This window comes from Larus michahellis, unplaced genomic scaffold (genome assembly GCF_964199755.1).
Source record: "Larus michahellis unplaced genomic scaffold, bLarMic1.1 SCAFFOLD_34, whole genome shotgun sequence".
In the NCBI taxonomy this organism is placed as follows: Eukaryota; Metazoa; Chordata; class Aves; order Charadriiformes; family Laridae; genus Larus; species Larus michahellis.
The window spans coordinates 411,254-438,300 of NW_027436399.1; the positions used below are offsets into that span (position 1 = coordinate 411,254).

At 52.4% G+C, this 27,047-nt stretch overlaps 1 protein-coding gene across 1 annotated transcript; it reads left to right on the forward strand.

Annotated features, from left to right (window-relative positions):
- Positions 1 to 778: 778 nt before the first annotated feature.
- On the forward strand, positions 779 to 2,211 carry LOC141737372 (olfactory receptor 14J1-like). Its single transcript, XM_074572059.1, has one exon. The coding sequence runs from the start codon at positions 779 to 781 to the stop codon at positions 1,787 to 1,789; it is 1,011 nt and encodes a 336-aa protein (XP_074428160.1). The 3' UTR covers positions 1,790 to 2,211.
- Positions 2,212 to 27,047: the final 24,836 nt, after the last annotated feature.

Consider the following 27,047-nt stretch of genomic DNA (forward strand, 5'->3'; position numbering starts at 1 on the left):
GAATGCCCAGTGGAGAAGCGCAGAGACGCTACGACCAAGGAAAGGCTGCTGGGTTTGTGAAACGAGCCATGTGTGTCCTTGGCGAGAAGTGGGGTGCTGAGACCTTGAGAGAGGGTGAGACGCTGAGCTCTCGGCAGTGGGTTTCTCTGCTCTCAGCAGCGCCTGGTGTCTTTTCAGGTCTACATGTGAGTGTGATTCCCCTCTGTCTCAGAAAGGCACAAGCAGAGGGCAGCTGGGAACAAGACAGAGGGACAGACCAGCTCCCCTCGCTCTGCACTAACCCTCAGAAAATCCCCTCGCCTGGCAGGACGCCCTTTGCTGTCCCTGAACACAGCAGAAATGGTGAGGGTTTCTGAAATCCAAGAGAACCTCCTGCTGAGAGGGGAGAGAGCTGTATAAGAACCTCTCTCCAACACTCTTGCAACTGTGGTTTCATGGCAATGGGAGTGCAGAGACTGACAAGCCCTTTTTTCATGAAGAGAGGTTTATCTGAGAAATTGGGACACCAGGACTGCCCACCCCATTCCCACGCATCTGCTGCTGCAGAGCAGGGCTGACTCCTGGGCATCCGGCGGGCAGAGGTCCCGCTCCTCCTGGCACACCTGGACAGAACCAACCAGAGCTCCAGCCACAGAGCTGAATGAAGATCTGATAGAAATGGAAAAGCAGTGCAGAGTGTGAGGTATGAGAACTGGTGTTGATTTTTCTCAGAAAAGTCTCCCCTAACTTCTCACTGTGCTTTCCTCCTTGTTCAGTGCTCCACACCCAGAGGCACCAAATGTCCAACAGCAGCTCCATCACCCAGTTCCTCCTCCTGGCATTCGCAGACACACGGGAGCTGCAGCTCTTGCACTTCGGGCTCTTCCTGGGCATCTACCTGGCTGCCCTCCTGGCCAACGGCCTCATCATCACCGCCATCGCCTGTGACCACCGCCTCCACACCCCCATGTACTTCTTCCTCCTCAACCTCTCTGTTCTTGACCTGGGCTCCATCTCCACCACTGTCCCCAAATCCATGGCCAATTCCCTGTGGGACACCAGGGCCATTTCCTACAAAGGATGTGTTACACAGGTCTTTTTTTTCTTTTTCTGTGCTGCAGCAGAGTTTTATCTTCTCACTGTCATGTCCTATGACCGCTACGTTGCCATCTGCAAACCCCTGCACTACGGGACCCTCCTGGGCAGCAGAGCTTGTGTCCACATGGCAGCAGCTGCCTGGGGCAGTGGGTTTCTCCATGCTCTGCTGCAAACGGCCAATACATTTTCCCTGCCCCTCTGCCAAGGCAATGCCCTGGACCAGTTCTTCTGTGAAATCCCCCAGATCCTCAAGCTCTCCTGCTCAGACTCCTACCTCAGGGAAGTTGGGCTTCTTGTATTAGCATGTTTTTTAGCTTTTCTGTGTTTTGTGTTCATCGTGCTGTCCTATGTGCAGATCTTCAGGGCCGTGCTGAGGATCCCCTCTGAGCAGGGACGGCACAAAGCCTTTTCCACGTGCCTCCCTCACCTGGCCGTGGTCTCCCTGTTTGTCAGCACTGCCGTGTTTGCCTACCTGAAGCCCCCCTCCATCTCCTCCCCATCCCTGGATGTGGTGGTGGCTGTGCTGTACTCCGTGGTGCCTCCAGCCGTGAACCCCCTCATCTACAGCATGAGGAACCAGGAGCTCAAGGATGCCCTCTGGAAATTAATGACCAGGTTATTTTCTGCAGCAATAAACTGTCTCCTGCAAATCACTCATAATGTAATTCATTATACGCCAAGCCCGTCTTCTGTAGCTTTGGTTAGGGGTTAGGTAACTGTGTGTTAGGTTTGGTTGAGGGTTTTTGGCTTTTTCTTACTTTTTTTTTTTTAAAAATTATATACTTTTGTCCTCAAATAAATGTCATTATTTGAGATTTTTTTTTTTTACTACCTATCTATCCAAATTTCTGAGACTCACAGAGTCATGCCCAAAATCCTTCTTCTCAGGCCTTTTCTGGAGCTGCAGGGGTAGAGCCTGAGCGCCGAGGAGGAGGGGAAAGAATCCCAGTACTTGCAGAGCACCAGCACTTGTTCTTTGCGGGGCTGCTCTATTTTCACTTCCACACTCGCCTTCTGAGCCCCTGTGTTGATCTAAGGCCTGAGTGCTCTGGCAGCTTGGTCATGGTGCTGCTGTGTAGCAGCTCTGTGATCACAGGCAAGGAGAAGCAATGGGCACCTCTGAGAAAAAGCTCGTCTGCATAACAGAGTTTCCGCCATGAAAGGGGATCTGCTCAGGGCAGCGCAGGAAGGATCAGGTCTTCTTCCACAGTTGCTGTCAAGAGCGTTCCTTCAAACGTGCCCTGGTGAGGGATGCCCAGTAAAGAGGTAAAGAGTGTGCGTGTGCAGGGTGAGGGCACACACAACAGTGTCCTTGCACAGCCACACCTCCAGGGACAGAACTGAAGGACCAGCAGAGCGGGGTCTGGTCTGTGCCTTTGTTTGCTGGACACCCCGGGGAAGCTGTCCCAGGGCAATCGTCACAGAACAGGCACCTGAAACCACCATTTGCAGAACTGGACGCCTACGCAAGCCCAGAGAGGATGTTTGTCTGCCTGTGGAGAGACACCGAATAACGAGATCAGAAGTCCCTGTTTGCATGGTTCAGAGGAGATTTCGGCATGCACACCGTGTGCATGTGGGGACATGAACCCGAGAGAGCACAAACACCAGCAGCTGTTCTTAGAAATGCCCGAAAGTGCTGTGGGACAGGCAGTGTCCCTTCATTGGAGAGTAACGTCCCCTGGGAAACCCCCTGAATGCAGCACTGGGATGGGCTTCCTTGACCCCAGGTCCCTGTGTCCATTCCTCACGCCGTGGGGCATCTCAGAGAGGTGCCGAGCAGGGAGACACAGCGCGGGGCTGAGGTGCTGCCGGCGTCTGGGAGTGGCAACAGGAGGCCATGGAGTCTGCTGCAGGGCCTCTGCCCGTGCCAGGGAAGGACTCGTGTCTCTGAACAGCCCTGCCAGCGCCCTGACAGTGCCGTGTGTGTCTCCAGGAACAGCCTGTGTGCTACCTCACCCTCCCCTCTCTTCATGGCCTGTCCCTTTGATGACACGGTGTGACAGAAGCACCTCTGTGGAGCATCTCCCCTGTGCAGTCCGAAAGGGTTCTGCAGGCGTGAGCGGCATTGCCCTCTAGAAGATGGCATTTCTCACCTCTCACAGAGCACAGAGCACGTCTAGGGAGTAGGAATGCAGTGAGAGGCACACACTCTCCATGTTTCACCTCTCTGAACGTCCTTCACTATTTTTATAAGCACCTGACAGAGAAGCAAATGTCTTCAGAAATAGGTGGGCTGGGCTGTTTGCACCAATGCTGAAACTCTCCTGATGTGAAACCATGACCCTCATGGATTTTGTTTTCATAACCTCTTTTTAGACCCATTCTTCCCCTTCCTGTTCATGCTGGAATCCTGTGCGTGCAGCAGAGCTGCACTTGGGCACAGCTCTCCTGCCCAGCATGGGCAGGCAGAAGGCCTTCTCCACCGGCTCCTCTGCCCTCCCTGGAGCCACTCCTTTCTGCGGCACCCCCACCACTGTCAGTGGGATGCCCAGAACAGCCCTCCTGAGAGAGTTTAACAAAGCCCTGTTTCAACACGCACCTCACCCCTGCTCGATCCTCTCATCTACAGCCTGAGGAGAAGGAAGGATGGGGGTTGGGAGGAACTGACAGAAACAGCTTAGGAAAGCTGTCGGCTGCAGAGAGATCCCGTTGGAGTCGTGGGCTTGTAGGAAGAAATCACTCTTCTGAAGTGGCCCTGAGGGCCTGGACAAGTTAAGTATTGTGTCCTGGGCACTCCTTGGAAAGTGACGCCTCTGGAAGTTTTCCACAGTGAGAAGACTTTTGGTGTCAGGGAGATGGGGAAGGCTGGCCAGTGTCATTGTGACATCTCTCTCCAACACCTTGGAAAGGCCAGAGCCGTCAGAGAGGTTCCTGGGGCCTTGGAAAATGCGGACATGAACCCAGTGTTCCAAAAGGGCAGGAAGGAGGATTGGGACAATGACAGACTGGCCAGCCTCACCAGGGAAGGGGATATGACAAGTCCTCCTGCAGCCATCTGCAGACATTTGAAGGACAAGAAAGGGATGGCAGAAGACATGTGGGAGGGAAAAGAAGGGGATGTTGTGTACCCGGACTTTAGCAAGGCCTTTGACTACAGGTCTCCTGTAGTCTCCTTATAGCCAGGTTGTTGACAGCCGGGCTGAAGAAGTGGACGATGTGGTTGGTGGAAAGCTGTCTGAGTAATGACGGAGGGACATCATCTGTGGTACAAAGTCCTTCTGGAACCCACTTACTAGTGGCATCCATCAAAGACCAGCCCTTGACAACTACTATGGAACATTATTATCTCTCCGTATGATGGCAGACAATGCACTTTCACCTCCTTTGTAGATGATGCCAAGCTGGGGGAGCCCTTGAGGAATCCCACCCTGTTAGCACTGTTGGTGGCAGGAGAGTTGGGAAGGATGACTGTGGTGGGTTAAACATGGCAGGGCACGGAGGGTCGGAAGGGAGAAGCGCAGAGGGGTGGCACCTTTGGGGAGGAGCGCACAGGAGAGGTGACCCAAAGCTGACTAACAGAGTACTCCATCCCACCGGCATCTTGCTCAGTATAAAAGCTGAGGGATCACAGGGCTCAGGCTCTTTTTTCAATGTCAGATGCCAGCTGGAGGAGCGGTGCTAGGGGAGGCTGGGAAGCAAAAGCGTGGTTGTGATGTGACAATTCAGGGCAGCACTTGGCCAATGGCTGATCCCAGGCAAATGGCGCTGGAGCCCCAGTGGTCTCGCTGTGGCCAGGACAATAATGGCCCCTCCGAGTGGGGTGGGGGCCTGGGCTGTGGCACAACGAGATGCCCTGAGCAGGACAGGGACAAAACTGAATGCCCCAAGTGGGGCAGGAGGCAAACTCCCTGCCCTGAGCTGAGCAGGAGGAACTCACTGCCCCGAGCAAGAGTGGGGAAAACTAGAGGACGCAGGCGGTGCAGGGGCCCAACTGGCGAGCTCAAGGTGGGCAGGAATAGCAACCAGCTGCCTTCTTGGGGCAGAGGCAACACTCATTGCCCTCCAGGCAGGTCGTGGGGTAAAACGAGATGCTAAAAAGCCACCCACAAATGGCTATTGGAGCAGCAGGGTGGGAGAGCAGCTGGGTGGGGGCCTGGCAGCCACCCGAGGTGCACCCAGTGCAGTTGCTCAAGGTGGTGCTTTAGTAGCACTAGTTCAGGGTCAGCCTGTGGCTGTATCTTGGGGGGTAAATAAAATTCATTGGAAACGAACTTGTGCTTTGCTGCAGGAGTCTCACAGACGCAGTCCTGTACCTGGGAAGAGTGGAAAAGAAGTCCTTAGCCCCCCCGACTGTGCCAGCCAAAGCTGTGAAGGGGCTCGCTGACAGCCCTGGGCAGGTTTTTATGCCTGGGGCTGGTGCGGCTCCAGGCAGAGGCGGGAGCTCTGTGGGCAGATGAGCAGGCCTTGGCCAGCAGTGCCTGGGGCAGCCCAACAGCTGCCGGCTGGTGGCTGCAGGAGGTGACCGCGCTGTGGTTGCTGAGGGGCCACAGTGTGTCCCCGTGTGTCTGGGGGTGGCCCCTGTCACAAAGGGGCAGTGATGCGGCACCCACCCACTGCTTGTGAGCTCACCTGGCCAGGGCTTGGCATCCTCAAGAGCGGGCCAGCCAAAGCTCCTTGGGCTGAGCTGGCCCTGGGAACACTCGGCTCCTTCCTTTGCCACTTGCTTGGCTGCTTTTTCCCAACCATTCATATTTTACTGCCCACTTCTCCTCAACTTCCATCCTCTTCCAAAGGTAACGATGATTTGACCTTCAGGACAGATCATACAGGAGGTAGATGTGGGATCAAAGTATCGTCTGGTCTATGCCTTCGGAGCTTTAGGATGAGCTGTTACAGCTTTATAGGCTGGCCAGATACGCACTATGGGTAGAGTTCCTATTTGCTAATTGTTATTTCTTCAACAGATCCCAGGGTGGTTAAGTAGGGGGTGGCAGTGTACTCTGAGGCTTTGGGCTCTGTCTGGAATGAGAAGAAGCCCATCCTGACGGATGCGGTAGGAAGAGAGACAGAAAAGAAGCACAGCAAAGGCAGCTGTTAAAGCAGCAGCTGAAAGCCGGTCCCTCCTGTGTCCAAGGGGGCAAAGTGTGGGCTGGAGAACCAGAGGGCTCTGCTGCTAATGGCAGCCAGAGGGAAGCAGCAGGTCCTCTTCAGAGAAGGTGACACCCAGTGCAGTCTTCCCAAAGGGCCTTGGTAACTGCTGTCAGTTGCATTCCTGCGACAGGGACAGCAGGGCCGTCAGCTGCAGCTCTGCAGCGGTTGGAACTACCACTGAAACGGTGCTGGTGGCGGATGCTGTTCTCTGGGTTTAGTTTGGGATTTTTTGTAATTTATTTTGTTGAGGTGCAGCTATTTCTTTGCACTCAGGTGTCAGGATTAGCACTGATCTTCTCTTTCTGGGGCATGTCCTGGCATCCTTCGTCATCCAGAGCTTTCCCTGCTGTTCCTGAAGAGGAACGATGGCCTCAATGGGGCCACCCATCGCTCCTGTGAGTGACGACTTCACCATCAGGCTTGGACTTTGTGAATCCCCAAAGGCAAGGGACGTGGCTGGTGCTCCGTCCCTGAATGTTGATGTACCGGCAATCAAGAGGGAATTCTGGGGCGAGTCAGTCATGACTTATGAGCCAGTTTTGACATCTCATGTCATGACTTCTCATCATGATGAGACATGAGGGGTGCCCTCATCCATCCCCCAAGTCCATTCAGCACCCAAGCACAACATCAAGGCCTTTCAGCCTTCAGTTCCCCGAGTGTGTTCTGCACTCCAGTTTGGGAAGAAAAGGCCTATTTTCACCCATGGCAATCAGGAAACTCCCTTTTATTGCAGAGATACCACAAAGGAGGCCAGCATTACCATGGTTCCATCCCATCTCCTGAGTGTTCCATCCCATCTCCCATGCTCAGTGTAAAAGCTGAGGGATCAAAAGGTCGGCTCTTTTCTTCAATGGCTCTCTTTGTTCAGTGACTGATGTCTGAGGAGGACCCTGTTTGTCTGCCTTTGGTCCTGATCTGTGTGTTCCTGAATCTATATCCGATATCCAGTTCCTATCTGCTGCTGAGTCCAGTCCTTGACTTCCCCAGTGCCTGCCATTGACATCTCCCTGGGAGCTTGAAACGGTTTGGTATACATTGTATCTATTTCATTATTTCCTTTATATTTTATTATTAATATTTCATTAATGTAACTATTTAATGAACTATTACTTTTTTATTACAGTAACCATTTTTTTCTAAACTCATAAATCTTTTTCTCTCTTTTCTGTGTCTCCTTGGAGTGAGAGGTGGGGGAGAGCATCTGTCATCTCACCATTGGCCAATCTGCCCCAAACCACGACAGCCCTCCTGTCCAGCTGGTTTTTACCCATCTATTTATCCATCCATGCAGACCATAGTGTGCTGACATTGAACATTGTGGGGGATGATGCTGAAAGCCTTGCTGACTTCCAGGTAGAAGACAATCATTGCTCTTCCTTGCCCAGAAATCCTCTCCTTTCTTCAGAAAACGTAAAAAGGATGGCCAGGAAGAAGCTACCTTGGGTAAATCCAGGGTAAATCACCTTCTCTTTCAGACACCCAGAAAGGGGTGTCACAGGGGGGCACAGCCTTCTGTCACCCTGCTCATCCTTTGGGCCTTTTTGCAAGGTGCATGCAATGTTTGGGTTCTTACAGTAATCAGGGAGTTCCCTCAGACTCTGTGACCTTTCAAAGATGATGGAGAAGGCACTCACAGTGACACCGTCCTGCTCGCTCAGGTCCTTGGGAGCCTGCGCCTCCAGTCCCATTGACTGGTAAGGACTATGTTTGCTCAAGTGACACCTGAATTGATCCACACTCACTGCTGGTTATTTTCTTCCAGACTCCTGCCTTGAGGAGCGAAGGGCTGAGAGACCTTGCTGGGGAAGACTAAGGCAAGGGGGATACAGTATCTCATATTTCTCTACACCTGTTCTTACTAAATTCTCCAGTGGTCACACATAATCTTTGTTTTTTTTCTTGAATTCTTCTGGAAGTACTAAGAGATCCTCTTGATGTCCTCGAAGCTCTTGCAAGGGTCAACACTAGGGAAGCTTTGGCTCCTCTAAAGCCATCCCTATGTCTAAATTCCTGCTTCAGTCCTTGCATCCACATTCCTTCCTTAGCCAAGCTGCTCTCCTGAAATGTCTGGTTGTTTTCCGGCTTATGGATGTCGACAGTTCTTATGCTTGGAAGATGCTTCTCTGAAAGACCAACTGTACCGAGCTCTGCTGCCTTTGAATACTGCTGCCCATGGGCCTACCACTGAAAGTCCCCTGAAGAGGCTAAAATCTTCTCCCGGTATTTCATGGTCCCTACAGCCAAAGCTGACACTGGTTTTCGCATCCCTGATCAGCACTTCCTCTTTTGCAAGGACTGGATTGGAGTGAGCATCACCTTTGTTGGTCTGCGCCTGTGCAAAGAAGTTGTCCAAAGAGACCCCAACACCAGCTGGACAGTATGCATCCTGCCATGCTCACCTGCCAGTGAGGGTCATTAAAGTCTCCAATAGCACTTGGGGTCATGGATCTGAGGACTTCCATGGCTCGCTTAAGCAAACCTTTCTCCACTTCCTTACCCCGATTGCAGGTGCTTTGTCTCCCACGAGGGTGTCACACTAACAGGCCTCTCCTCTGACCCTCACTCACAAGGGCTCACGCAACCTGCTGCGCATCCCGTAGAGGAGCTCCACACATAGAACAAGCTCCTGCACATGGAGGGCATCTCCCTCCTCATCTTCCTGGCCCGTCTCTCCTGAAAAGCCCCTATGCACCATGGCAGCACCACTGTGAGCTGTCCCACCACCCCTTGCCACTTATTCCACCAACGTACAAACTCTAGGATGGCACATGGGACTCCAGCTCCTCCTGTCTGTGCCCCAGGCTGAGGGCACTGGTGCACATTTGGTCTGCAGCACCTGAGCTGGAGCACTGGGGCCAAGCTTGGACTTGTCCCAGGCAAACCCAGTACCAAGTGCCCAAGACCCCACACCTGCTAATGCTGTGCTCGAGACCAGAGACATACTGGATGCGACGGCAGGCGACAATGTGAAGGCACTAAATGAGGAAACGCTGCTCCCTACAACACCAGAAAAGCCAGGCTGGGCTCTGTAGCCCTGGAAGAAGCAGGCTTTGTTGTCTGTAGTGTTGCTGAAGACCTGTGCTGGAGGTGAAGCTGATCTCCAGGATGACAAGGTGCTGCTCAAAATGTCCTTGCGCGTGGATAAGCTGTGATCCAGGAACACTGTGAAAATCATTCACCTGTGTCGACTGTCTCATCAAGGGCCTCAGGAAAGGATTGTTGAAAGAAGAACTGGGAGAGTTTGGGAGCAGCCAAATCATTTGAGACCCCAGTGTGATAGGCTTCCTGTTCATGACCTTCTCTGCATCAGCTGAATGGAGATGGGTGAGACCGTGCCTCACTGCAGTGGTGGGTTTCAGTCGCTGATCAACGGAAACTGAACGTGCCTGAGATGCCACATAGGCTTGCACAAAGGAACCAAATCGGCCTGCAGTGCCCTCTGAGGTGTCCCTCAGGCATCTGCTCTGAACACCAATGGCTTTCCCATAGGTCCTGTGCGGTCCCTGCCAGCCTGTGCTGGAGAGCGCTGGCATCTCACTTAGCACCACAGGCCTGTGTTTGGCCATTGAGAAGCTTCCTGAATTGGGTTAAGCCATGTAGGGATGTCCGTGAAACAGCTGCCATTACAGTCAGTGGAGAGCTAGGAACTACAGCTGATGGAGAAGAGAAAGAGAGGGACTTAGGTCCATTTGCTCAGCTGATGACCTCTGTAGGCTGCTGTAGATATAAGGAAAAGGAAAGGTTTTAGTTGTCTTAAACGTAAACACCTGCTGTCATTTCCATCTGCCAAAGGAATTCCTCACAAGGCTCCAGGATGGTGCCCCCCGATGCTGCCTTGTCTCTCAGCATTGCTGCATTAGAGCTTGCACAGTGTCACCAGGTGTTTCCACCTGAACAACACCCTCAATCTCCATGAAGTAGCCTGAGAGCTGAGACAAGGAGCTCCCATACAGCTGCCTGTATTTGTGCACACCTGAACTGAGGCAAGAAGAATCCCACCTCCTGTGGGTTTGTGGAAGGAACAAGAGGGAGTCCTCTCCTAGCCCAGGACTTCAAACCCAGGATGAGATGCCTCAAATGATTCAGCTACATCACTGCACTCACCAGGGGTAAAGAGCTGTCTGGGTGTCCTGTCTAATGGTGAGACAAGGAAAGGCTATTCTCATGCCTAACTCTGTCTCTGGTAATAGAAACGACACAGCTGGAAAGAAGTGTCTCTGCCCAGCTGAGGGAGGGAACCTCAGTGCTGACTTCAGCCTGTTTCCCAGCAGGTTCTCCCGAAGCCCCAGGGACACCTGAAGGGAGGCCAAAGTGGGCAGAGAAAGGGCTGCCTTGGGCTGCTCCTCTGCTGCTGAGCTGGGCTGGGCTCCTGGGACAGAGGGAGCTCATGGCAAGCGGGCAGCACTCCTTCCACAGCACTGCAGAGACAGCTCTGCCCAAAGCGCAGCAGGGCTGAGGGCACTGCCTGCAGGTGCCAAGGGGAGAGGAGCAAGGCAGAGATGTTAAAGGCACTCTAGGAGCGGGGGGATAGCTGAGCTCTCACTGCGGGAGGAATCTTCACAGCCCTCTATATGGTAAGTCTCTGGCTGCAGGGCACTGAGTTTGGTGTTCTCTGGAGGACATCCTAGACCTGGTTCATCCCGCAGCCTGCAGGACCTGGCAGGAGGATTCTCAGAGATTCCCAAGTAGAGGAGGAGGACGTGCTCTGGAGCAGGGCTTCCCTGCTGCACTTCAGTAGGTCGGGGCACGGTGGTTTCCTTGTCTTTGGGATGACTGCAGGGGTACCAACCTGGGTGTGCAGCCAGAGGAGCCCAGGGCTGTCCTTCCGCAGACGGTCCCTGCACCCTGGGGGATCACTGCCAGGGCATTTCCAAGGAAACTTTTCAAGAGGCTGGTCAAAGTGGGGATTACCTGAAAGGGAAGGAGTCTGTGCTTTGAGATGAGTCACCTTGTTTGGCTGGGTGGACAGTGGGAGATGGGACTTTATTTTCCCACTCTTGCGAAGGCACGGGGTCGCCCACTCCCTTTGAGTTCTCTGAGCCGCCCCTTTGCCCCTGTGCAGGCAGAGATGCCCTGGAGCAGTTCCCTGCTGCCAGGAGGTGTTTGCAGGGCAGAGCTGAGCACATCGCAGGTGGGATGGAGTTCTCTTTCTGTGAGCACTGCAAAGGAGGAGACCTGGGCACAGAGAAGTGGTTCCCAGCAGAGACAGCTCCAGGCAGCAGAAACCTTGTCAGAGAGGGAGAGGGAGGAGATCCCAGAAACGTGAGGGGAGGGGGGATTCGGGCACCCCCCTGCCATCCGCTGCAGTGCAAGCACCTTTCCTGCAGCAGCTCCCAGGTCTCCTCTCCCACACAGTGCAGCCCCCCACTCTCAGCGTCACAAACACTCGGCCATCGCTTTCCTTCCCAACAGCTCAACCAACACAGAGGGAGATGGGGATTCAGCTTCAGCTGAGACACAAGCACTTGGGTCCTGCCATGCAGATGTTTCCATGGAGGAAAAGCAGCCAAATCCCCTCGCGGACTTTGGAGCCAGGCACCAGAGTGTGCCTGACTGGAAAAGACCTTTTAGGACACCCCATCTTAAAGACATTTGGCTCTTTCCCTGAGGGGGCCCTGCTGAGCTGCAGGCTGCCCTCCAGAAGGTCACAACTCTCCCATGGCATCTCTGTGTTTTCTAAGTACCTGACAGAAAAGACACCACAGCGCTAAGGCCAAGGAGATGCCACGGGACGGCTGTAGGTCGGCAGCTGCAATGAGGCCTCTGTGTCCCTGGCTGGGAGGGGAGAGATGAGATTCCTCTGCTCTCAGCAGTGTCCTGGTCTTCTGGGGGGAACACCTGGGTGTTACTGTCCTCCAGCTCAAAAAGGTGCCTGCCCAGGGCAGCTGGGAGCAGGGCTGAGGGACAGGTCAGCTCTCCACACTCTTCACTGAGGGACAGTCCCTTTGCCTGCCAACACCCACAGGATTTCACTTGGAGTGCAGCAGGAATGCTCCAAAACTCCTCAGCTCTTGTGTGACAACTGGAACAAAGTCCACAAAGCAAATTCCCCTCAACTTTGCTCTGCCGTCGGGTGAATTAGGAGTGACAATGCTGGAAAGCTCTTCGATATCAAAAGTGGATATAGGCTAAGATCACCCCGTCTTCCTATCGACCAATTGCTGTAGGCAGGACTGAATCCTGCAGAGCCCCCTGCTCCCAGTGGCACCCTCAGCCAGCACCAACCACAGCTCATGAAAGGGACCTGCCAAAGGTCTGCTTGAAAGGGGAGAGGAACTTTCAGAAGTTTTTCTGAGAAACTGAATAGACTTTGGTCTCCTCCTTGAACAGGTCCCCATGTCCAGAGGACAAAAATGTCCAACAGCAGCTCCATCACCCAGTTCCTCCTCCTGGCATTCGCAGACACACGGGAGCTGCAGCTCTTGCACTTCGGGCTCTTCCTGGGCATCTACCTGGCTGCCCTCCTGGCCAATGGCCTCATCATCACCGCCATCGCCTGTGACCACCGCCTCCACACCCCCATGTACTTCTTCCTCCTCAACCTCTCCCTCCTCGACCTGGGCTCCATCTCCACTACTGTCCCAAAATCTCTGGCCAATTCCCTGTGGGACACCAGGGACATCTCCTATGCAGGATGTGTTGCCCAGGTCTTTCTGTTTGTCTTTTTCATTTCAGCAGAGTTTTATCTTCTCACTGTCATGTCCTATGACCGCTACGTTGCCATCTGCAAACCCCTGCACTACGGGACCCTCCTGGGCAGCAGAGCTTGTGTCCACATGGCAGCAGCTGCCTGGGGCAGTGGGTTTCTCTATGCTCTCCTGCACACGGCCAATACATTTTCCCTACCCCTCTGCCAGGGCAATGCCCTGGACCAGTTCTTCTGTGAAATCCCCCAGATCCTCAAGCTCTCCTGCACAGACTACTACTTCAGGAAAGCTGGGCTTCTTGTGGTTAGTGTCTGTTTAGGCTTTGGTTGTTTTGTGTTCATCGTGCTGTCGTATTTGCAGATCTTCAGGGCCGTGCTGAGGATCCCCTCTGAGCAGGGACGACGTAAAGCCTTTTCCACGTGCCTCCCTCATCTGTCTGTCATCTCCCTGTTTCTCAGCACTGCCGTGTTTGCCTACCTCAAGCCCCCCTCCATCTCCTCCCCATCGCTGGATGTGGTGGTGGCAGTCCTGTACTCATTGGTTCCTCCAATATTGAACTCCCTCATCTACAGCATGAGGAACCAGGAGCTCAAGGATGCCCTCTGGAAACTGGCTCAATGGATGTTGTTTCACCATTAATAAATTGTCTCCCCTTCTCTGCATGTTTTCTAGACTTTCTGTTAGGCAATAAGCCTGCTTTTTTCTCTTGCAGTCATCCTGCTTCTGTATAATTTTCTGGGCTTGTACCACTTGTCTTGAGGTTTGTTCCAGTTGTGTCTGAGCCTTGCACAACACTGTGTCAAAGGTGACCTGCCTAATAGCAGCTCTTCAAGAAAAAGGCATCTCCCAGGTGCAGTGCCTGGATGCTAGGTGCTTCCTCCAAAGGTGCTGCCAATAAAATGTCCAACGAACTGGTCTTTCAAAGAGTCTCTTCTCCCTGTGTTCTCCCTGTGTTTGGGGTTAAGCTCACTGTACTATTGGGTTCCGTGGACCAAATGTTCTGGTTTGAAAGGCTCTCTTCTTGTCTCCAGTGGTAGTGGAGATGGTGCATGAGCTCCCGATTACCTCCTCAGGCTGCTTCACATGTGTCAGGACTTATGGCATACAGCAGACTCTTTGGAAATGAATTGGGACGTGTGAGGAGAGGATGGGGACTCACCACGTGCCCTGAGCTGGGAGTGAATGAAGACACAGGAGATGAAACATCCACAGAGGTGAAGTCCCCCACAAGCAAAACACTAAACTGAGGTATGCACAAACAAGGACTCTGCAATGCCCAGAAAGTCAGTGTGGATCCGGTAGGCGTGGGAGAGGGAGGCTGGAGAGGTGTGGGAGCTGCCGGAGGACCCTCAGGGCCAAGGAATGTCGTGCTGTCCTGGGGAGCGGGGCTGATGTGAGCAGAGGAGGGGGCAAATTCACTCAGGGTTGGGGGTCACCTCAAAAGGCTATCAGGAGAGGCAGAGAGTGACTAGCCTGTTTTCCTCATTGCCTTGAGGCCAGCACTAGCCTGGGGCTGATGGGGAGGCTGAGCTCCTTGTCTGCCCCCCAGGGGCTGTGTGCCCTTCAGAGGAGCTGGGGCTGTGGAGTGAGTGCCGAGAGCTCTGCAGCGACTGTGGTGGGCACTGCTGTGGGACCAGCCCAGACTGGGCAGCTGTGCTTGGCTGGGCAGAGGAGAGGGCAAGGGCTCTGGGGAGAGATGAGGAACAGCTGGGATGGGCTGGTAAAAGCCTGGGAGAGGAAAATGTCAGTGTAGAGCTAAGTTGTGTGAGTGTGCAGGGTGTGGGCACTCCAGGTGTGGCCTCACCAGTGCCAAGGAGAGGGGAAGGTCACCTCCCTCCATCTGCCAGCAATGCTTTTCCTGCTGCAGCCCAGGAGGCTGTTGGTCTTTGTCATGGTGGTGCATTGCTGGCTCATGCTCAGCTGTTTGTCCTCCAGGACCCCAAGGTCCTTCTCTGCAGAGCCACTATCTAGCCAGTCAGCCCCCAGCATGATGCCCACAGCATGGCTAGATCACAAGCTGTCCTCCCCCAGGGACTTTCTCAGCAGCAGCTTGTCCTTCTTGCAGATCAGCTCCACCTCTGCCATAGGTCCCACAGTGCTTCAGAGTAACCTGGGACAGCAAACCCCTCTCCTGCCAGGGCTGCGCAGCCAAGGCCTGTTTCTCTCTGGCCCTGGGGACTGCAGCTTTTACTCTCATTGTGGGAATCTCATCCATCATTTTGTGTCCACCTGCCATCCACTCCAGCATGCCTCTGCAGGGTTTCTGGCAGGAAGTGTGGCCTGTGGGGGACCCACACCGGAGCAGGCTGCGAGTGCACATCGCTGGCTCATGTTGAGCTTCTCATCCACCAGCACACCCAAGTCCCTCTCCTCAGGGCTGCTCTCAAGCCATTCTCCACCCAGCCTGTATTTGTGCCTGGGATTGCCCCGACCCTCGTGCAGGACCTTGCACCTGGCCTGGTTGAACTTCATGAGGTCCACACAGGCCCATCTCTCAAGCCTGTCCAGGTCCTTCTGGATCGCATCCCATCCCTCCAGCTTGTCAACTGCTTCACACAGCTTGGTGTTGAAACAAAGAACTCTACATGACAGCACTTGGATACCGTGAAGTCCGTGTTCTTTATTCAGCTTTCTTGTTGCCCTTGATGCCTCTGGCCAGATTTGACTCTCTCTGGGCTTTAGCTCTCCTAACATGATCCATGGCTGCTTGGACAATTTCTCTGTATTCCTCCCAGGCTACCTGTCCTTGCTTCCACCTTCTGTAGGCTTCCTTTTTCTTTGATTTACCCATGGTAAGTCCATGCTGATGGTTCTTAGCACAGCTGCCAAATGGGCCACACTGATCCACAAGTGGAGCTGGTACTGCCAAGAGGCAGAGCTGGTCAGAGATGTGAAGACCAGTCTCAGCCTTGGCTGTAGTGACCATCAAATGGTGGTCTCCCAGATCTCCAGGGGAACAGGGAAGGAGAGGAGCAGAGCATAAACCCTGGACAGCAGGGAAGGAGGCCTACTGAAGGCATTGGCAGGTGGGCTCCCATGGAAAGCATGTCAGGGCCCTGAAAACATCCACAGGCCTTCATGGCCCTGAGCAGCTTCACCTGGGGCCTCCTCCCACCCCTCTGTCCATCAGCTCAGGATCCCCTTTAAGCCCAGGCCTGAGGTTCAGCCCCAGCTTGATCTACGCTGTAGGTGTAAAGGTTCTCCAGACACAGCCTTGCCTGTCCATGGACCTTGTTGGTTTGCTCTTGCAGGCTGACTTCCCAGCTTGATTCTTTATCGGGTGGACCACGAAAGAACTGCCATTCACTGAGCGGCCCTCCAAGTGCCAGACCCCAGCTGATTCACAGGGGCCTAGGGCCTTTCTGCGTTCTTTCTTCATGTCACTTGGTCAGGTTTGGGGAGGAGAGGAAGAAAAGCATGTGAGGTTTCTGGGTGCCAATGACTGAAAGTGGGAAGCAGAAGCATCCCATGTGAAGTGATGTAAAGGCTAGGCTAGTTCAACACTCTTATTTTCAACTCCTTTCTTGGAGGCCTTCAACCTTCCACAGGAATCTGGAAGCTCTGAGATCCCTCCATCTCACTCTCTTTTAGCAATTAAGTTGATAGTGACCAAGCCAGAGGCTTTGTTTCCATTCTCTTTACAGCCTAAATCACCACTTGGTCTGGAGATGTGGAGAAGTTTGTAGAAGAACAAGAAAGACAAGAAAGTGGCTGCTCCCAGGAATCTCAGGAGGCATGGCATACTGATAGCTTTGTTCAGGAAGCTGGTCAAATGCCTCAAGGCATGACCAATGCTGGTCAAATGTTGCTCAAGGCTTTATCCCGTAGGAGATGGAAAACATCCAAGGACAGAGATGGCACAATGTCACTGGGAAACCTCCTGCAATGCTTGGATGCCCTCACAGAGAAAAAGATTTTCATTTTCTTTGTCCTGAACCTTCCTTATTTCAACATCTGACCATTGTCTATTAACCTCCTGCCAAGCACCACTGTCACAAGCCTGGCTCCATGGCCCTGAAAATGTCCCCATAGGGACACACAGGCTGCTATGAGCTTCCCAAGACCTTCCCTTCTCCAGGCTAAAGAAGGCCCTTCCCCTTCAGCCCCTAAGCATCTTGGTGGCCAACCGCTGAACTCGCTCCCAGCTATCAGAAACTTCCTTGCTGTGATGTGTTGACCATGGCCAATAGCCAATAGCCCAGCAGCCACACAGTCGCTCACACTTTCTTCCCCATTCACAAGGGGGACAAGGAAGAAATAAAGTGTGAAAAGTTTTGGGTCAACATAACAATTTAACTGGTGAAGAGAAGAGATTAAAAAAAACCTCAACAAGTGAAACGGAGACCATCACTCAACACCTCCCACAAGCAGACTAATGCCCAGCCAGTCTCCAAGCAGCAGACTCCTTAAACAATAAAAAACCCCACCATCTTCCTCCTGTGCCTCAAGCTTTTATTCCTGAGCATGAGGTCATATGGTATGGAATATGCCTCTGGTCAGTTTGGATCAGCGGTCCTGGCTGGGTCCCCTCTCAACTTCTTTCTCACCTCCCACCTACTCACTGGAGGGAGCAGAACGAAGAAACAGAGAAGGCCTTGACACCATGCAAACTCTCTTCAGCAATACCCAAAACACTGGAGTCTTCTGAGTTTTCTCAAGTCCCACGGGCATAGGAAACAGCCATCCTCCGGGACTTCTTGTGGTCTGGTCCAGAAGAGAAGCCGTGCTGGGCTGGCCTTTTTCCTTTAGGAGCGTTAGACCAGCAGCCCATGGAGGACCCCGGTGGAGCAGGCTCCTGGCAGGACCTGCTGCCCAAGGAGAGGAGCCCATGCTGGAGCAGGTTTTGCAGCAGGACCTGTGGCCTGTGGGGGACCCACACTGCAGCAGTCCACGCCTGAAGGACTGTACCCTGTGGAAAGGATCCACGCTGGAGCAGTTTGTGGAGAACTGCAGTCAGTGGGAAGGACCCACAGTTGGGCAAGGTCAGAAACGAAGTGTTATGAACTGACGGCAACTCCCATTCCACAACCCCCCTGTGCCACTCGGGGCAAAGGTAGAAGAGTTAGGAATGAAGTTGAGCCTGGGAAGAAGGGAGGGAGGGAGGGGGGAAGGTGTTTTGAATTGTGTTTTATTTCTCACTGTCCTATTCTGTTACAATCAATTGGAAATACATTTAATGAATTTTCCCAAGTTGGGTCTGTTTTGCCCATGGCAGTAATTGGTCAATTAATTGGTAAACAAATGATCCTCCGAGTTTATTGCTATTGACAAACATGGCGAGAGTTGCCCTCATGCACAAATGCAGCTACTTCATGGTGAAGGCAGTCAGGTTGGCCAGGCATGATTGACCCTTGGTAAGTCCATGCTGATGGGTTTTGGACACGTTCTGCTGTTGGTGCCCACAAATGTCACCCAAGAGGACTCCAACTGATGGCCCGCTCCTCACCGACATGAGCTTCTGCAGCCTCTGGTTCCTGGGGTGTACTGTTGGATTCTTCCAAAGACGGGTGCACCACTTGCTTGTCCTCTCTCACAAGAGACCTCTGCCAATCCCATGACCTCTCAGAAAGGATATTCCAAAGAAATATTGATCTTCCCTGTGACGCCATTACAACTATTCTCCCTGTTACACAGTGCAGTTAGTTTCTCTAATTTTTTGTCTACTTGTCCTGATACAGTGACCATTTCTAAAGTCACCTTGTCAGATCCAGACTGTCTAGGCAAAGGCCCTTTCCATAATTCTTCAGTTTTCTTCTCCATTTACTCTTTGTTCATCCAGGTACCTCTCGCCCACGCTGCTGCTTTCACCTTCAGGGACTGAACAGCCTGACTGTCTCTCAACAGTCTAATTGCCTCCTTAGCCAGCTCTTTAATTATGTTTATATCTATTGTTTTTTATCTAACTACCTAAGTTTATCCCTTGTAGAAATCAACCTCATTAGTGGTAGCTTGCACTTAGCATATGATTGCAGAATATCATTTATTGTTTATGAAAACTGATTGTGCTTTACTTTTCTTTTCTGAAGAATGGGGAAAATTCTCCTGTGCCTGGGTGCAGCCAGGTCTCTAAGGGGCTCAGGTGGGAGATGGTGCAATGGAGCTGTAACCTGCAGCTGCAGAGACCAGTGGAGAAGTCTGATGCAAGGAGCAGTGATGCAAGTCCCAGGTGGGCAATGTCAGAAATGGTGAGGTTGGGGAGGTGAGGAGCAAGGCTGTCCATCCAGCGATGGACATCAAGGGACTGCTTTCCCTAGGTGTCCAGACTTCCTGAGGAAACACTCTGCACCAATATCAATCAGAGGATGCTTCTATCACCTCTTCTGTAAAGTGAAAAGTAATAAAATATATCCTTTAACAGAAAAGATCATTTTTATCAGATGCATTTTGAAATCTTCCTACTTCATTACACTATGAAACCTCTCTAATAGCTGTACAAGTCTTGAAGAAAATTACAAAAAGAGAAGCTTGTTAAGGCTTTCTGTCTTTTAATGAGCCCCATGGGGTATTTGCTGCTGAGTCCACAGACCTCAGATACTGAGAGAAGGTTGAACAGAGTGCTCAAGAAATCAGAAGTCAAACTCCAAGTACCTGGAAGCATTAATGAGCCCCACTGAGGGCCATTCCTGACAAAGCCTCCCCAGGGACTCGTTAGAGCAGATAATTGCAGGCTGTGATTGCAGGTGGGCAGAGTGCAGGTGGCTGTAATGCTGAAGAAACCCTTGCTTTGTTTGATGCAGCAGAAAGGCCAAGCCCTCAGCCCCAGGCCCTGGCAAGGCAGATCCTGTCCCTCGCTTGTGGCCCAGGGCTCTTCCTGGGGCAGAGGGATGTGAGGGGGAGCAATGCCAAGTGTAGGAAAATTCTGGGACACCTCCTGGCCTCCCAGAGAAGGGGCGAGGAGGAAACAGAGTCCTAAGGCTCAAAACAATCACAGACTCATGGAATCATCTATGTTGGAAAGGATCTTTAACATCATTGTGTCCAACTGTAAACCCAACCCTGCCAGGTCCGCCACTAAACCACATCCCTGTGTGCCGCATCTTGTGGCGCTGCGCTCTCCCGCTTCTGCCCCTCCCCAGCTCCTGCTCAAGCCATAACCATCAGTGGGAGGTGTGATGAGTGTCACCTGGACTTTGGGGGATGGCTGGCAACACAGCCAACGCACTGTCTGGAGTGGGGCCTAGATATTTTGTTCCCACGCGAATATGACTGTAGGTCAATTCTCTTACTCTATAAATAGTGGACAGCCCAAGAGTGCTTGGAGCTCTCCTGCACGGCGGTGGGCTGCACGCCAGGATCTCCCCTTGAGCAGGGATGCTCGCTTAAGGTTCTACTCCTACACGTCGAGAGATTCCTTGCCATAACAGATTCTCGGTACGTGATTAATAGAACGTTAAACTGTGAAATCTTAGCTAAGTGATAGAAAGGATTGATTGCACATATATAATCCTTTAGACATAAACCGTTAACCAAGGCTGGGACTAGCATTGGATCCAGCCTCAGGCAGACTCCTCTCCGAGAAGGAGTTTAGAAAGCAAGTTGAGCCTCATGACTCAACAGGAGAGTCTCCCTGACAGCTTGTCCGACCCTGTCCTCTATGCAATAAAGAATCAAGTGTACCTTGTCATCACATCCCATAAAACACTGTCGCGTTCACTACTAATTTTGTTAAACCACTGTTTGTATATTAATAAATATTTCACTCTTCATGCCCAGGCATCTTAGCTTTGTTGGACGCCCTACCAGTGAGCCCAGAAGCCTCAACCCATGGAAGAGAGATCCCAAGACATTTCACTGCTCAGAAAGTAAAAGCTGGGGGGGAGAAGCCTTGGGACCATTAGTGTGGATGTCCCACCACCTATGTTAGAGTCCAGAAAGTTTCCAAGATGAAGAGACCACACAGGCTCCAAACACAGCCACAAGCCTCATTTTGGCCTACAAAGGTATTCAGAAGGAAATGACTTCACAAACACAGACCCAGTCATGAGCCTGCTGCTGGACAATCATGTGCCCAAGCAGCAGTGATCCCACAAGCGACCTCTAGCCGCTGGTGTGTTCCATACGTGCTGGCGTGTCCCATACTGTGTGTTGCATTCATACGCATGCTGCTGGCATGTCCCATACTTGGGGCCTCACAAGAACCAAGCCTGGTCTTCAACCTGCTGGCCTAAGGGGTGCTCTGGAACACAGGGCTTCAAACACCCACGAGCTTGCTCATGGTCCCTCAGGTCCTCAGGCAGCAGCAGCCTCACAACTGGCATTCAGGCCATTTGCCTGCTGCGGGGCTATCAAGGACTCAGGCAGAAGTGACCTCACAATCAGAGCAGATTGACCTCACAATCAACACGCCAGGCCTTGGCCTGCTGCTGGCCTGTTGGGTTCTCAGGCAGAAGGGACCTCACAAGCATCTACCCTAGATGTTGCTGGACTGCCATGTCCTCACAGAATCATGTAGATTGAAAGGGATCTTTGGAGATCGTCAAGTTCAATCCCCCTGCCCTAGAGGGAGTCAGCCAGAGCAGGTCACTTAAGAAGATGTCCAGGCTGGGTTTTAGTATCTCCACGACAGGACACTCCACAGCCTCTCAGGGCAGCCCGTGCCAGGGTTGTGTGTTCTTGATGCCAAAACCTGTTTTCTTGAGTTCAGTTGGAATTTCTTAGTTTTGAGGATTGGGGCCTAACGCATGTGCCTTGTGTGGGGATGGTGAGTGACATGGGCTTCTTCAACCTGGTGAACCTCCTCCAGCGAGGGTCACCATCCAAAGGGATAACCTCACTCCAAGTATGGGAGAGAGATGGATGGGATATGACAGATATAAACACCTGGAAGGATTTGGCTGAAGAGATTATCAGCCTGCTGAAAGACCAGGGCATTCTTCCAACTGCCTGAAGCTCAAAGCAGCACCTGGGGAGTTTAGAGGGATGTGACTGAGCGAGGAGTAAGGGGATGGGGAAACTGGAGAGCAATGAAGAGAATGAATTGTTTTCTATTACTGAAATATTTTCACTTCTGAAGTCTCTCTAATGAACCAGATATGAACTAAGGAATTAATAAAAACATACCGACAGATTTGGTTTGTTAGTGAGTTTTACATGTTAATGAGTCCTCTGGTGCCAAGTTCCTGAACTGCAGATCCTGAAGGACTGGCCAAGCCTCTGGAGAAGTAGAAGTCAGCAGCAAATCTCCAAGTTTCTGAGGGTGCTACTGGGCCCCAGCGAGGCTAATCAGTGGAGAGAGACCATGGAGGGAATGACCAGGAAAGGGAACATCCCCTGTGGCTGGTGACGCAGGAAGTCAGAGGCACTGGTTATAGGTTGAAAATCAAATCTGGAGGTTCTTGTGAAAGCCCCTGATGTGTTCCATCAAGCAGGATGTTCAAGCGCTGACGGCCATCCCCCAGCAATGGGGATCCTTTCCCTCATGGGATGGTCAGGGCTGCTCCTGGGGGCAGGGAGACATGGGGGTGTGTGATGCCGAGTGCAGGACAGCGGTAGGAGTCCTCCTAGGCTCTAGGCAGTGAGTGGGTGGGTGAAGAGGCAGGAAAGCCCTGGAGCTGTAGTGACCCGGTGTCCTCTTGGGGACCTCAATCGAAGATACGTTAGCCATGGTTGAATAGACATGGATTTGGGCAATCCCAGCCCCCAAGAAGGGGCCACCCCCACCACAGGCTGTCCTACACTGTCCTATGCCAGTGACTTTCTCTGCAGGTTTTAACTACCACCACCCCTGCTTCCCCACCTCGCTCTGACCCCAGGATGTCACAGTCTTTACTGATGACTCCCATCCTCACTCTCTGTTAGTTGAAACACAAAGCTGGCATTTTTTGAGGATTTGCCAATATCTGAGAGTTCCTCATAACCTCTGCAGCTTCTTCCAAAGCCCTGCTACTGCTCCTCAATCACCAAAGATGTCACAGCCCATAAACTTGCTTGAATCCTCTATTTAGATCCATATCCCAGCACTGAACACAACGTACTCCTTTTTCTGCTGCCTCAAAATGAAAACTTCACCTATTTCACTTCAGCATGACACTCTCCCACTCCCTGCTATTTCATACCCTCTTCCTGTCTTTGTCACACACGCTGTCACACACACGACACTCTCTTCCTGCACGCTTATGTGTCTTGAAAGCCGCTTCTTTCCCCCTGCAGTGATGGGACCTTGGCCCAGGAGGTTTGTGCATCCTCCAGGCTCATGGATGTTTCCTGAGGTCCATCCATGTGTAGGGAGTGGAGGAAGAAAAGGGAAAGGTCAGCTCATAGGGCACGACTGAGCACAGCTACGCCAAGCCGTGGGCATTCCCCATCTCCTAGGCTGAGGCCTGCACACGAGGTGGAAATGTCCCTCTCATCCCTGGTTTGCACAGGAGGGGACCTTCCTTCCTGACATCTTCTCAGGATGATCCTCTTCCTCAGCTTCCGCCCACAGACATTAACTGTTTTCCATTGCTGGTTGCAGACATGGTTTTCAGGATTCATGAAAGCCATCAGCCATCCCCTTGTTTATCACTGACATCCCCAGACCCTCTGTCCCAGACCTACACACAGACAATTACTGCTGCTCAGGACCGCTTACTCTGCTGAAGATGCCGTGAGCATTTTACATCGTCCAGGTGCTTTTTATAATCTTCCTTCCTTCCTTCCTCCAGAGCTCTTTCCTGGCCATAATGGGGCATTGTTGACCATCTCTTTGGGAATAGTTGTCTTTTTATGATCACCTGTGCAGAAAAAGCAGTCACAGAAAAGCACCAACTATATCAAAACAGATGCCAGTGAAGTGCCAGTAAGAACCCAGTGAGCTGCCCCGGTGCCTGTGGCTTCCTGCAAGGAGACTGTCCTGAGAAGGGGATCCAGCCTCTGGCACTCTCCAGAGAGGGAAACCAGCAGTGCCCATGTGTCTTGGTTTATGCCAGATTGGCCAATGACAAGATGACAGATGCTCTCCCCCACCTCTCATTCCAAGGAGAGGAAGGAGACAGATAAAGAGATTTATGAGTTTAGAAAGAACTCCCCTACTTCAATAAAATATAATAATAAAATAAAAAGGAAATAATGATATTGATACAACAGATAAAAAAATGTATCAAGTTCCCAGGAAGATGTCACCAGCAGGCTCTGGGGAAGTTTCAGTTTGGACTCAGCAATGGATGGGAACAGGATTCCGGATAACAGACAAGGTCCTCCTCAGCCATCAGTCATTGAAGAAAGGGAGCCATTGAAGAGCCATTGGATCTCTTCTCCCACGTAACAGGAGACAGGACAAGAGGAAACAGCCTCAAGTTGCGCCAGGGGGTTAGACTGGATATTAGGAAACTTTTTTACACTGAAAGGGTTATCAAGCATTGGAACAGGCTGCCCAGGGAAGTGGCTGAGGCACCATCCCTGGAGGTATTTAAAAGATGGGCAGACGTAGTGCTTAGAGATATGGTTTAGTGATGGGTTTTGTCAGCGTTAGGCTGGTGGATGGACTTGGTGATCTGAAAGGTCCCTTCCAACCCAGGCAATTCTATGATTCTTTGATTCTAGTATCTTCATCAACGACACAGAGAGAAGGATCGAGTGCACCCTCAGCAAGTTTGCAGGCAACACCAAGTTGAGGGGTGCAGTTGACACATCTGAGGGATTGGATGCCATCCAGAGGGACCCGGATAAGCTCAAGAAGTGGGCCCATGTGAACCTTATGAGCTTCAAAAAGGCCAAGTGCAAGGTCCAGCACCTGGGTGGTGGCAAGCCCTGGTCTCAATACAGGCTGGGGGATGAAGGGATTGAGAGTAGTGGGAGGACACTGGGAGTTCACTGAGGGAGAGATCTTCACGCCCTGACACAGCAAGTACCTGGCAGCTGGGCAATGCAGATGAGTATCCTGAAAGAGTCTCCTGGAGGTGGCACATCCCACCCTGAGGCAGAAAGAATCTAGAATCTGGCAGGATGACTCGAAGAGTTTCCTTAGTGAGAGGAAGGATGTACTGCAGAGCAGGGCTACCCCGCTACACCCTCAGAGGGACACGGCATCACAGACACCTTATTCAAGGGACGGCTGCAGGACTGTGAAGGTGGGTGTGCATGCAGGGGTGCCCAGGGCTGTCCTTCAGAGCAGGGTCCCTGCACCCCAGGGCTCTGTGTGCCGGGGCAGGGACTCTGCTGCTTGCCAGGGTCAGCTCTCAGCCTGCCCAAGGAGCTCCTCACAGCGCTGCAGCGAGAAGGTGTGGGTGGAAGGAGTGACCCCGAGCAGGGCAGAGTCCTTCTGCTGTTGAGGGTGCTGCATGGGTCATGGCTATTCACAATTCCACATCACGCCCAGGACATTTCTGAGGGGAGTTTTCGTGACTGTTGTTAATGCAGAAATTCCTATAAAGGCAAAGATCTTTCCTGAGTTTGTGCTTTGAGTTTCCTACTGCTGGTGAGTGTTGGGGAGGGGAGAGAAATGGAAAAGCAGATGTTAAGTTTGGACAAGAGACTGAGACTAACAGATCAGCAGGTCTGCTGAAACCACAGAATCACAGAATCTTCATGGTTGCAAAGGACCCTTAAGATCATCGAGTCCAACCAAACAACCTACAATCTCTGACACTAGCGCATGCCCTGAAGTGACACATCTAGATGTTTCTTAAACACCTCCAGGGATGGTGAGTCAGCCACCTCCCTGGGCAGGCTGTTCCAGTGCCTGACCACTCTTTCAGTAAAGTCATTCTTCCTAATATCTAACCTAAACCTCCCCTGCCGCAACTTCAGACCATTTCCTCTGCTCCTGTCATTATTCACCTGGGAGAAGAGGCCAACACCCACCTCTCCACACCCTCCTTTCAGGGAGTTGTAGACGGCAATGAGGTCTCCCCTCAGCCTCCTCTTCTCCAAGCTAAACATGCCCAGCTCCCTCAGCCTCTCCCCACATGCCCTGGTCTCCAGACCCCTCACCAGCCTGGTCGCTCTCCTCTGGACACGCTCCAGCACCTCAATGTCCCTCTTGTACAGAGGGGCCCAGAACTGAGCACAGCACTCGAGGTGAGGCCTCACCAGTGCCCAGTACACAGGCACCATCACTTCCCTGCTCCTGCTGGCCACGCTATTCCTGATACAGGCTAGGATGCTGTTGGCCCTCTTGGCCACCTGGGCACACTGCTGGCTCATGTGAAGCTGGCCGTCCACCAGCACCCGCAGGTCCTTTTCTGCCGGGCAGCTTTCCAGCCACTCTGCCCCAAGCCTGTAGCGTTGCTTGGGGTTGTTGTGACCGAAATGCAGGACCCGGCACTTGGCCTTATTAAACCTCATACAGTTGGCCTTGGCCCATCGATCCAGCCTGTCCAGGTCCCTCTGGAGAGCCTTCCTACCCTCAAGCAGATCAACACTCCCACCTAGTTTGGTGTCGTCTGCAAACTTACTGAGGGTGCACTCAATCCCCTCATCCACATCATCGATAAAGATATGAAACAAAACTGGCCCCAAAACTGAGCCCTGAGGGACACCACTGGTGACCAGCTGCCAAGAGGATTTCACCCCATTAATCCCAACTCTCTGGGCACGGCCATCCAGCCAGTTTTTAACCCAGCGAAGAGTACACTTGTCTATGCCAGGATTCACCAGGTTCTCCAGGAGAATGCTGTGGGGGACGGTGTCAAAGGCCTTACCAAAGTCCAGATAGACAACATCCACAGCCTTCCCCGCGTCCAGAAGGCGGGTCACATGGTCATAGAAAGAATTCATGTTGGTTAAGCAGGACCTCCCCTTCCTAAACCCATGCTGGCTGGCCCCAATCCCTTGGCTGCCCTGCACTTGCCGTGAGAGCTCACTCAAGAGCTGAGTGAGCTCTCCCCAGCTGTCTCTTCTGAAGACTCTCTATCCATCCACTGCAGCACCTCAAGCTTTCTGACTTGTCCCACACACCTCGGCAGTTATTAAGTCAATGTCACAGCTCTGTGAGAGCACACAGGGCTCCAGCTCCTCCTGTCTGAGCCCCAGGCTCTGGGCTTTGTCGCACATTTGGGCTGCAGCACCTCAGCTGTGGCACCAGCGCCCAGCTCTAAATTGTCACAGGTCTTGTGCCGTAGATCCTGGGCAAGCAAAGACTTTGTCCTGGTCTGAGGTAAAACAGAACCAACTTTCTGTTCAGTAATTTTACTTCTGAGCTAGGCCTCTTCTAACTCTCTGACACTAACAGCATGTTGTGTCTGAAAGGGTTCATTCAGAGTGATAAGACGGTTTGTGCCAAGGAACGCTACACAGCGAGGCTCC

What these genes read in the sequence shown, in the direction of transcription:
- LOC141737372 (XM_074572059.1), top strand. Translation starts at nt 779, where the DNA reads ATGTCCAACAGCAGCTCCATCACCCAGTTCCTCCTCCTGGCATTCGCA.